Genomic DNA, 12,953 nt, shown 5'->3' with positions numbered 1-12,953 from the left:
TAGATCACTTGGTCAGTTAGGTAGTTTCTTTCCCATTCTGATGTTTGGTCTGACCATAATTTCATGCACTGAATTTCCCCCCACATGACTGGTAGTTAGATATTTGCATTGACGAGCAGCTGTACTGGTGTAACTAATAAAGTGGCCACTGATTGCCTTTCTTATGAGGGCGATCAAATTTGTGGATGTGTGGATGACCACAAATCTCAGATATTGGGATATTTAAATTGTCAATTAAACTTGAAAAAATCCACAAGATCTTCGCAGTTATAAAACTTTTGAAAGTTACATGCATAAAATACTGATGAATGTTTCTAATCTGTGAAAATAGATGTTACCTATAGCAAGACAGAAAATACTGCAGGCCTCATATGTGGTGGAATAGGCAGTAAGTAAAAAGAACAGAGTGTGTGTTTCTTAAAGGGAAATATGCTCTTTCCTCAGAGAAGAGCAGTATCTTGTGTTATGTAAAATGGCAATTAGTTTGTGATTTCAATATAATGGGTGTACAACGGGAATCAGGAATGGAGATGGCCATCATAAACTACTGTACAATTTGCAAGAAATGACAATGGTCAATTTATTAAGATGAAAATTTGCCCATTAAGTTAACCTGTAATAAAACCTATACTTTTGTTTCTACAAGACAAACTTTCCTAACTTTACTTCTTTTCCTAGTTTTTAAGTTGTGGGGTATAAAGCAAAACAAAGCGAGGAATACAGTGACAATGTACTTTTAAATAAAGCAACCTTACTAAACTAGCTCAAGTTCCGAAGCCAGTCCATCCTATCAACTTACCTCCTTGGCTGTTAAGGCATGTTCTCCTGCTAAGAGCAGCATGCTGAGTCCTCCCATTTGAGTGGGATCTATCAGTAATGAGATACATGTATGTGTTATTCATTCCCAAAATAATCCTATGACACCATCTATCACAAATAACTACAACTTAAGACAATAAAATGTTTCTCAATTGGCAGCTACGAGTTCATCTCCATTCTGCCATCTAGTAAACAAAACTATTATTGTTGTATTGTTGCAATATACTACTTTGATTAAGTATTTTCCTGACTGCTCAGTGGGCAAGTGAACTGAAGGTGTGGATCCTGAACTATACACATTTTCATCCTATCATTTTGTTAAAATTGTTTCAAAGAACAAATAGAAACATTCAGTGTAGACACTATACAGTAGCAGAAGAAATAATGCCGATAGATACTAAGGAAATCCTTGTTAGTTTATTTTCCTCTGCTTAGTAACATTCATAAATTCAACAAGTTGTCACATCTGATCTAAGATCAACATCTTGGTGGTTTCATACCCTCTTGACACAAAAAGATAACAAAAATGACTAGTTACATCTCTGAGCTAGACTGGAGTAGATCTTCACCTTCTGATTAAGGTCCTTCCTTATGTATGAAATAACAGTTCCTTAAGCTCGTCACATGCACAGAGAAAAAAACTTTATCACTTTCTCCCACTGTGCACGCAAGTGTTTGAGTTGCTGACTGAAATTAGCCTACTAGTTTTCACATAAAGTTCTATTCTGCAGGGCTGCACAACAGAATTCTGGTCCAGGTTCCAAAGCAAACATCTGAATTCCTTCTCCACCCTTTGTTTACAACCGACTTCAACATTATGTTCATGACACTAATCTGACTTTTAGTTTGATAAAGAATATTCTCCAAAAATTGCTAGTTATTTCCCATTCACACCTTGTAAAATGTATAGGAATGTTTCAATAGGAACAAAGAAATCTAATGATATTTAAAGAAATCCAGAATGTGTTAGATAAAAATGGATACAAATTACGCTAAATTCCTTAAAAGATTGCTGGAGCCAATTTTGAGTCAGATGGAATTCTGACAGTTTTATGGTTTTGGCCACAGATAATAAGGGAGTTTCACGATTTGAGATATAGTGATTTTAAAGTAACTTTCCATCTGTGGTAAATACTGCAATCTGGATTGTTCATTAAAAAAGGTGAGGAATTCAGATTGTGTTTAAATCTGGTGGAACAAGCTTCTTGGTTGAAATGCATTTCTGCTTATTTGTACTCTCTGAATAGGTTTCCTTTGAATCTGTGAGCTGCAGTTGCCAATTCTACATCTCTGTGGGGGCCTTTGTCAATACTGTGATCGGGTTAAGTTGGTATAAACATGGGAACATTGAATGAGGTACAAGTCAACACTGTGTCATATTTGGAAATGGGATGCTCTAAAATATGGGCTCTAATCAAGGAGCAGGACACACTGTAGGGAAGACCAGCAACTACCAGATAGGAGAGAACTCTAAATAGTCAAAACAGAGATTTCCTACTTGTTAAGCTCTAAAATAATGATAAATACCTTTGAACTATTCATGAAATTATCTACCTGCCATAGCAAAGTTGATTTGTGGCATTTCCTCAGTCTTTACCACCCTTTTGATGATGGGAAAGTCCTTTGTTGGTTCTGTTGGAAATGTCCAAAGCTTCTTCCTTGTTGTGACAGTAGGTGATGGACTCTTCAGTGGCTTGTTTGTTGTTGGACACCATTTGTAACCAGGGTTGGCCTTTAGAAAAGCATCCTTATACTGAGAAAAAGCAAAGGGAGGATCATTGTTAAGAACAATCCAATACCTTATTAAACCCACTACCAGCTTATTGTCACAACTGTTCATCCAAAGAACAGAAAATACTCCCAAATAAGTATTATGATAGAATTTAAACACAGATTTCAAAAACATACAAATGAAAAGGCTGATGACCCGAAAGTAATTTTCTATGGATGATAGAAATGACAGTTTTGTGGCCAATTTAGTGATTGAGACAAAGAAAGGTGGAGGGGCAGGTAGTGTTGAGGAAGTAGAGAGTCTCCAGCACTCAGATTAGGAGAATGAGCATATAATTTCAGATCCAATACAGCGTAGGGAAGTCTATGGTCATGCACTTTGGTAATAGGAATAAAGGTGTAGACAATTTCTTAAACTGGGACATAATTCAAAAATCCGAGGTACAAAGAGATTTGGGAGTCCTCATATTGAATTTCCTGAAGGGCAACTTGCAGGTTAAGTCAGTGGTAAGGAAGGCAAATGCAATGTTGGCATTCATTTTGAGAGGGCTAGAATATAAAAGCAAAGATGTAATGCTGATGCTTTATAAGGCCACATTTGGGAGCATTGCGAGTGAGTTTTGGCCTCTTACTAAGGATGGTTGTGTTGGCATTGGAGAGGGTCCAGAAAATGATCCGAGGAATGAATGTGAAGACCATTTGACGCTTTTGGGCCTGTATTTGTTGGAGAATGAGGGGGTAACATTGAAACACATAAAATATTGAAAGGTCTATATAGAGTGGATGTGGAGAGCATGTTTCTTATAATTGGGTGAGTCTAAGATCAGAGGGCACAACCTCAGAATACAAGGACATACATTGAGAACAGGGATGTGGAGTTTTTTTTAAGCCGGGGGCAGTGGATCTGTGAATTCATTGCCACAGATGGTTGTGGAGAGCAACTCAATGGGCATATTTAAAGCAGAGATTGATAGGTTTTTGATTAGCAAGGGGGTCAAAGGTTACAGGGAGAAGGCAAGATAACTGGGCTGAGAGAGATAATAAATCAGCCATGATGGAATAGCGGAGCAGATTTGATAGACCAAATGGCCTAATTCTGCTCCTATGTCTTATGATCATGTTGTCAAATGTAGTCTGACTTGATGAAAAATTCAAACACTCAGTTTTCATATCAGTAAACATAATTTTGAGTGTACTTGCAACAATTTAGCATAAACTCTAGAGGAATTAAGTGCACGCTTAAGAATACACTATGTTGACAAGCTTGAATCCTGATTCCTATGTTCCTTAGCCAGGTTGTAACAACATAATTGCGTGTAGTCTGTCTTAAGAAATTTACAATAAGTTGAGTGAACTTGCCACTCTTGAACATTTAGGTCATTTGTAATAAGGCCCAGAAAAAATACTATGCTTTCTATATGTCCTATACTACCAAAGCAAAGTTAAAGGATATAACAGGTAACCTATTATAATACAGTTTACTTGTTAACATATAAATAAATCAGTATATTATTATCAAGTTTTGAAATAACTTATCTAATCAGTGACAGCTTCCAAATTGATTGGAAGCATTAAAAATTAAAAAGAAAATCACTAATTGTAATCATTCTGAGCCAACAGTCTAACCTCATTCATTGCTCAAGATCAAGTACCAATGATCACATGGGCAAAATAACTACACCTTATCTTCATTATATGTGGGAGATATGTTCCTTGCAGTTGACGCATAGTATGGAAACGTATAATGTGAATAATTATTTAAATGAAGAAGATAGGGATGCGTTCTGGAGAGCTTCCTAAATATGTTTTGTCTGTAATTTATTCACATTCTCACACCAATGCGACACAAAAGTAGTACCACAAGGCAACATTTGTATTATATTTCATCAATTTAAGGTAATATTCAACGTAATAAATCTTAGAAAGTTAACGCAGTCTTTTCATCCTTACTTATGTAAGTGCATTTCGGCATACGCTTCCAAAAAAGCCCAGTCTCGTCTGCATTAAACACCTGCTTTGGTGTGATGCCTAACTCAGCTAACTTAGCCTGCAACTGCAAAGGGAAGCGTTCAGCAGCTTTGTGGTCAGCACTAGCTCGCTCAGCACTCGCCGCTAAGTTGTGAAGCCTGTGACGATTAACAAACTTAGAAAACCATCTCCTACCTGCATTAAAGCTAACAATATCACTTGACACTTCCTCACTAGCCTCTGAACAAAGGCGACCATAAATTTCCAAAGCTTTCACATGAAGATGATCGGAACTGAGTGTTGCTTTTCCCCTTTGTTTCATGCTCAATGTACAAACTCAACATTTTCTCCATTTTTATCATAATCGGGTTACGCACTTTGGTAACAATCTTTGAAGACACTTGTGATGAATCAATCACTGCACTTTTTATTTTCTTAGCATTTTTCTTTATGTTTCTGATCCCCAGGCCGAGATAGCATCCCAGAGCTGTGTTACCTTCACCTGACATGGCCCTATTTATAATTTCCAACTTTTTTCAAGTGTTAAAGCTGTTCTCTGCCGCTTGGCTGATGGCCCAGGACTTGACATAGGATGCTTAGGAGGCACAGTTAAATATTTCAAGCACAGAATCAGTGCACCGTAGGTAATAACAACAAAAGTTTAAGAGTGCAAGGTCGCACATCCACACGCTGCCAAAACCAATGCGAGACTGGCGGGAGTGAGACAGTGAGGCATGCACACGAAACTTGTATGGGCGGGAAAGCAGTGCTTCTCATCCCAACAGCCTCGCATAACTGTGAGTTTTGGACACATATAAGGAGAAGTTGGTAGAAATAGGTTCGACACATAACTGTGAATCCGTATTGTCTGAAGATGCATATAATGAGGAAAGGGTGTAGTGGAGTCAGTGTTATGCTTAGGAGGAAAATTGAAGAATGGAACAAGAGTTAACCATTTTATTGATTATTGCAATTAGGGAAATGTTCTTACATTTCACTGTGTCAAATGAAGACACTGAATTCAGAAGTTAGATAAGTTAATCCTAATTATTTGCCTGTACTTTTGAGCCATTACTAATTTTTTTCCTCACCTAAATCAATCGGCATAAACTCCCAAACATTCCTCTCTCACAATTGTCCAGCCTCCACTTGTATGTATTCATACTATTCATCTCAACTATTTACTGTGGTAGTGTGATCCGCATGGATAAAGCCATTTCTAACAATTCCCTATTGAATTTCTTGGTCTCTCTCACCAATTTTCTATGACTGAAGAAACTAATGCAATTAAAATGCACACACCTTTTCCTGTACGGTTAGTAATTTGAATACTGTTTACCTTGCCACTTAAATGCCACAAAAGCCTTATGCACTGAATTGCGATCATAGTATACAGGTTTCAATGTTGTATTGCTCACCTCTTTAGCAAGGTCAGTGTATTTCTGCTTTTCCTTTGGATCTAAGACAGACCACCAGTCTGCCAGAATTTTTGTAGCACCACGGTTGTCTAGACGAGGATGTTGTTGCCGAACCAAAGAGCGATGCCGTTTGCAGAACAGAAGAAATGCATTCATTGGCCTGCGAGCTCGCTGTTCAGAGGAGTCATCATCTGTCTCATCTGCCTCATGTTCAAGTCCCTCTGTGCTCAAAGCATCCTGCAGAAAGCATAATGTAACTCAGAATATAATACAATAAAATTTAAATAACCTTTGCTGCAAAGCATCTTCACTTTCATACCAAAAACAGATTTACAGAGATTTTCAGTTTTCCAAATTAATAAAAAGATCTCAAATTAAAGAGTAATCCTGAATGTTCTCACAAAATTAACAGTAAATATGAATATTTCTTTCTATTTACATCCAATAATTAATTTAATTATTCCCAAAATTATTCTCTTCTCACTACAAGTACACACACAAGTGATGTCAATCGCACATCACACAGGTGCTGGTAGTTTAAAACTGAATGTCAATTATGGTGTTCACTTTGCAGTATAAAATGAAATATCACTGCATTTTGATTGTCAATTGAATAATAATATTTTGCTATATTAATATAGTTGAATAATTTTACTGAGCCTGCTCTCCTATGATAAAGTCAATCTTCTAAAATGAAAGAGGCAAGTACTGACTATGTGAATGTTTCTCCAAATCAGCTGTGTTTGTATAATACAAAAAAGGTTCAAATTATTGTCAAAGTATGCATGTATAGTACAATTCTGATATTTGTCTACAACCTATGTCCATTAGGTCTCTGCTTCAGTCTCCATATCAGAAGGCCAGTGGCACCTCATCTCTTCAGTAACGGCCATGAGATAGGGTCATACAATATTTCATGTCATTTGATGTAATGTACTCGAACACAAGTATTACATATAATACTTTTAAATCCTGTTTTGTTCTGAGCTGAACAATTATGAGCCACAGCAATAGAATAATATTCTCACAAGTTAGAAAAGCCAGAAAGTAGAAAGCATAAAGCATTCCTCAGAATCTATCCTGCAGAACAACTGGAACAGATGATCACTTTTTGTTGGGTTTAAGATATCACAAGCAGTCACTTGGTTTGGAGAACAAAAAAGTAAATCAGAGTTGAGATATGACTAGAGATAATGGAAAAATAAGCCAGAAATATGAAGAGTCTCAACCAATATTTTAAGCAGAAAAGATTCCCTGTAGGTTGTGTAGCTAGATAATTGAAGCAGGAATTTTGCATTGGATTTCACCACTGTGGATACACTAATATTCTAAAAAATTGCAGTAAACAGGAATTAAAACAAAAGGAAAGACTCAGGATAATTATAATAACCATGATAGTGATACTAATGCAAACAGCTGGAGCAATGACCTGGCAAGTCTTTTGGTCCTGGTTGATGCTTTCCTTGGGTCTTAAAAGAAGTTGCTAGTTGAGGTGCTTGCATAAATTTCAAAAATTGCCTAGATTTCAGAAAGGTTATAATGGACTTTGAAATAGCCAAAAGTAATTCTTTTACTCAAAAAGGGACAAAGAAACCAGAAAACTACATTCTATCACCTGTCATGGGGAAAACATTAGAAATGATTATAAAAAGCATTATAGCAAGGCATTTAGATACTTATTGTCTCAAAGATGCCACCTTACCATTGAATGTAAAGCCTTTTTCTCCCTGCTCCTCCCCCATGAAAGCCAAGTCACTAACATGGCAAACAGAAGTTAGAAGGATTTCAGTGTTTAAAAAATCAGAATGATTTCTACAAAACTCAAAACAACATGGAAACATCCTGTAATCCCAGGGCTGGATACTAAACTTTAAATGAACAACTGTGGCATACCCCACTGATACAAAGATTTATATTATTACTCATAATTCTACAGTCTGGCCTCCTCACACTAGAAACAACACTAGCACGTCTATTTTATTAAGAATGGCAGAGCCAAAGAGCGGGACAGAATGTGAAAGCACAGTTGAAAGATATTAATTATGAGCACATACAGGAAAAACTGGGAGTCCTTCCAAAAACACAGCGAAGGCTGAGAAAAATCTGATGCAAATATTCAAGAGGTGATTTAATAAGTTATTGTTACTTTTAGTAACTACACCTATACATGTATCAAAAGCAGCAAGTGAGTGCTCGCCAAGACTAATATTGCTGAAAGGAACAAAATTTTGACGTAGAAAAACTTCCTGAGTCACAGATACTGTTGCATCTGTTGCTTCAGTCCTTTGCTGGGTTCCACATGGAGTTAATTCAGTCAAGCCTACATCAGTTGTGGTTCCCAACAATAACTAAGAGAATGTACCATTTGATTCCTATGTAGTCAGATGTGGTATAGGGTCAGAGATTCTATATGTTTCAATGGAGCTTCTTAAGCTTGGAAAATGGGGACTTATTATTTTTAATTGATTTGTAAATATTATACTGTCTCAAGGAATGCGCAATTTTAATACTTTTTAATACTTTATGACACTTTGATATTAGACATTCAAAAACTGTTAAATAAAAAAAGGCGTTACAAAGTCTGACAGAAGACAAAGTTTCACCCAGCGATGCCTCCTGTCAAAGTCTGGATATTCCAGGAGTGGAGAGTCACCAGTAAATAGCCAAGGGTTCCATTGTTGCTGAAACCTTGAAATGCCTCAGGAAGTTTAGCAGAGTCAGCCCTTTGGACTGACTGGTGCAAGTTTGGGTGGAGACCCAAGGTTGAAATTCTGAATGGTGAGCTGGCATCAGCGTGATCCAGCCCATTACCAACGGTGGAGTGTAGTTGGGTGGTTCATTTCACTGACCACATCCAAACGTGAAAATACCAAATAGAAGCCTGCCAATGACAAACTGAAAGAGGGAAAGAACAAAATCTGGCAAACACTCCAGAAGTAATCCAAGCAGCTGAAATTGGGATGGATACAAATGGATCCAGCGAATAAAATTACGAAAAGCAGGCAAAGTAGAGAATTTAGCAGATAAATGTCAGCAGTGTTAAAAGATCAGGCGGGACAAGGCATATAAACAAATATGTTGATGTTTAAGTCACTGGAGGCTCCCTTTTTATGGAATATGGTGTGATGGCAAACATTTAACACTTGTATTGGAATATCAACACAGGCAGGCATAGACCAATCAGATCCCAAGTTTAAAAATAGCTCTAAGTCTATAATACAAACTCCTATTTCTACCTTATCAATATCTTCGTCTTCCTCATCCTCCTCCTCCTCCTCAGAGAAGTCCAGCATCTTTTTGGCAAGCAACGGATGCCACTGAAGACACTTCCGTTTTGGTCTCTTTCCAGTCCCATCGCCATCTGCTGAGTGGTCTTTGTTTCTGCTGCTAGCTTTCATGGTGCTGTGCTGCACAACATAAATAGAAACAGCACATGATTAGCAACTTGGGACGTCATGGTGCATGAGAACGGTAGAGGCATATTGCAATACACCTAACCTCAGGCATGGATACTAATCTTCAAATGATACAAATATAAGGAACTGTGACACACCTCATTGTTACAGGGATTCATATTGTGGTTCAGGGATCTGGAAGGGTAACAGCACCCTCTAGTGTACAATTGTCAGCCGGTAACAAGCATAAAGGAGCAACATTCTCAGCACTGGCAGGCTTGCTGCAGAGGTTCTTAAAGGGGAAGGCATCTCTGAATGGTAAGTCATTGTACACCGTCAGAATGGCTTAAAAGGAATTTGTACTGTTTCATGTCCATAGCTGTTTCTTATTCTCGAGCTTGTGAATTTTTGAACTAAAGTTTACAGAGAATATCAATAACCAGTAATGGTAATGAAGGCAAAGTTAATGAAATACAGGTTTTCTCATTTGCCAGTCCCTCATACAACATCATTGAAAAACAGAAACACTTGAACAGGTCCTAGTTAATTGATGAGCCACAAAAATCATGGTCATATAACAATTACAGCACGGAAACAGGCCATCTCGGCCCTTCTGGTCCGCGCTGAACACTTACTCTCACCTAGACCCACCGACCTGCACTCACCCCATAACCCTCCATTCCTTTCCTGTCCACATACCTATCTAATTTTGCTTTAAATGACAATATCGAACCTGCCTTTACCACTTCTACTGGAAGCTCATTCCACACAGCTACCATTATGTTACCCCTAAACTTTTGCCCCTAAACTCTCAACTCATGTCCTCTTGTTTGAATCTCCCCTACTCTCAATGGAAAAAGCCTATCCACGTCAACTCTATCTATCCCCCTCATAATTTTAAATACCTCTATCGTCCCCCCTCAACCTTCTACACTCCAAAGAATAAAGACCTAACTTGTTCAACCTTTCCCTGTAACTTTGGTGCTGAAACACAGGTAACATTCTAGTAAATCTTCCCTGTACTCTCTCTATTTTGTTGACATCTTTCCTATAATTTGGTGACCAGGACTGTACACAATACTCCAAATTTGGCCTCACCAATGCCTTGTACAATTTCAACATTACATCCCAACTCTTATACTCAATGCTCTTATTTATAAAGGCCAACATACCAAAAGCTTTCTTCACCACCCTATCCACATGAGATTCCACCTTCAGGGAACTATGCGCCATTATTCCTAGATCACTCTCTTCTACTGCATTCTTCAATGCCCTACCATTTACCACATATGTCCTATTTTGATTAGTCCTACCAAAATGTAGCACCTCACACTTATCAGCATTAAACTCCATCTGCCATCTTTCAGCCCACCTAAATCTCTCTGCAAGCTTTGAAAACCTACGTCATTATCCACAACGCTACCTATTTTAGCATCATCTGCATACTTACTAATCCAGTTTACCACCCCATCATCCAGATCATTAATGTATATGACAGACAACATTGGACCCAGTACAGATCCCTGAGGCACACCACTAGTCACTGGCCTCCAACCTGACAAACTGTTATCCACCACTACTCTCTGGCATCTCCCGTCCAGCCACTGTTGAATCCATTTTACTACTTCAATATTAATACCTAACGATTGAACCTTCCTAACTAACCTCCCATGTGGAACGTTGTCAAAGGCCTTACTGAAGTCCATATAGACAACATCTACTGCTTTACCCTCGTCAACTTTCCTAGTAACCTCTTCAAAAAATTCAATAAGATTTGTCAAATGTGACCTTCCTCGCACAAATCCATGTTGGCTGTTCCTAATCAGACCCTGTCTATCCAGATAATTATATATGCCATCTCTAAGAATACTTTCCATTAATTTACCCACCACTGACATCAAACTTACAGGTCTATAATTGCTAGGTTTACTCTTAGAACTCTTTTTAAACAATGGAACAACATGAGCGATATGCCAATCCTCCTTTCTAATGACATTTGAAATATTTCTGTCAGAGCCCCTGCTATTTCTAAACTAACTTCCCTCAAGGTCCTAGGGAATATCCTGTCAGGACCTGGAGACTTATCTAAATTTATATTCCTTAAAAGCACCAAGACTTCCTCTTCTTTAATCAACATAGTTTCCATAACTTCCCTACTTGTTTCCCTTACCTTACACAATTCAATATCCTTCTCCTTAGTGAATACTGAAGAAATTGTTCAAAATTTCCCCCATCTCTTTCAGTTCCACACATAGCTGTCCACTCTGATTCTCTAAGGGACCAATTTTATCCCTCACTGTCCTTTTGCTATTAATATAACTGTAGAAACCCTTTGGATTTATTTTCACCTTACTTGCCAAAGCAACTTCATATCTTCTTTTAGCTTTTCTAATTTCTTTAAGATTCTTTTTACATTCTTTATATTCTTCGAGCACCTCATTTACTCCATGCTGTCTATATTTATTGTAGACCTCTTTCTTTTTCTGAACCAAGTTTCCAATATCCCCTCGAAAACTATGGCTCTCTCAAACTTTTAACCTTTCCTTTCAACCTAACAGGAACATAAAGATTCTGTACCCTCAAAATTTCACCTTTAAATGTCCTCCATTTCTCTATTACGTCCTTCCCATATAACAAGTTGTTCCAATCCACTCCTTCTAAATCCTTTCACATCTCCTCAAAGTTAGCCTTTCACAAATCAAAAATCTTAACCCTGGATCCAGTCCTATCCTTATCCATAATTATATTGAAACTAATGGCATTGTGATCACTGGACCCAAAGTGCTCCCCAACACATACCTCCATCACCTGACCTATCTCATTCCCTAACAGGAGATCCAACACTGCCCCTTCTCTAGTTGGTACCTCTATGTATTGCTGCGGAAATATATCTCAGGAGTGCACCAACTAGTTCAGATCCTGGCACCTTCCAGGCACGAGAATGTAATTTAAAGGTCTACAGGTAGGCTGGGGAATGGGAAGCTCATGTCAGCTCCCCACAGGGTTAGTCTTAGCAGCAGTTTTGCTTGAGAGAACCTGGATGATGAATTGGGCGGAGAGCCCAGAAATGTTTGGAGCATTGTCTAGCCTCTGGAAATCCTGGTTAAGTCACCTGGGAGCATGGCACCTCCAATACTGCATATGAATTGGATGGGTATGAAGATTCTCCATTTTAGAATGCTTGAATTTATTAGTTTCACGACTTTGCTCACGGACCCAACACAGGTAGATTACGTGATGACAAAAGTCAGTTTCCGCTATTGCATAGGCTGAGGCTACCAATGTGTGAATGGTGCACCAGCTCAAACTTCTGGCATCTAAGGTCAGACTGCTGTCTTGTGAGCACTAACTGGTCACATGATGCGAGCAGAATCATCTGCAGCTTAATGTGAAAAAGACTAAGGAGCTGGTGGTGGACCTGAGAAGGGCTAAGGCACTGGTGACCCCTGTTTCCATCCAAGGGATCAGTGTGGACATGGTGGAGGATTACAAATACCTGGGGATACGAATGGACAATAAACTGGACTGGTCAAAGAACACTGAGGCTGTCTACAAGAAGGGTCAGAGCCGTCTCTATTTCCTGAGGAGACTGAGGTCCTTTAACATCTGCCTGACGATGCTG

The 12,953-nt window shown here is 38.4% G+C and overlaps 1 protein-coding gene across 13 annotated transcripts in view; it reads right to left on the bottom strand.

Annotated features, from left to right (window-relative positions):
• bbx (BBX high mobility group box domain containing) overlaps positions 1-12,953 on the bottom strand; it is a 139,177-nt gene that overhangs the window by 26,948 nt on the left and 99,276 nt on the right. For all 13 annotated transcript variants that reach the window (XM_073045285.1, XM_073045283.1, XM_073045281.1 and 10 more), the window contains 4 exons: positions 9,173-9,343; positions 5,937-6,173; positions 2,374-2,572; positions 800-867 (listed from right to left, as the gene is read on the bottom strand). In XM_073045285.1, coding sequence (XP_072901386.1) covers positions 800-867; positions 2,374-2,572; positions 5,937-6,173; positions 9,173-9,343 — 675 coding nt within the window. The remainder of the gene's footprint in view (positions 1-799; positions 868-2,373; positions 2,573-5,936; positions 6,174-9,172; positions 9,344-12,953) is intronic.

This window comes from Hemitrygon akajei, chromosome 5, assembly GCF_048418815.1.
Source record: "Hemitrygon akajei chromosome 5, sHemAka1.3, whole genome shotgun sequence".
NCBI classification, from domain to species: domain Eukaryota; kingdom Metazoa; phylum Chordata; class Chondrichthyes; order Myliobatiformes; family Dasyatidae; genus Hemitrygon; species Hemitrygon akajei.
This window is presented reverse-complemented; position numbering and strand designations above follow the sequence as displayed.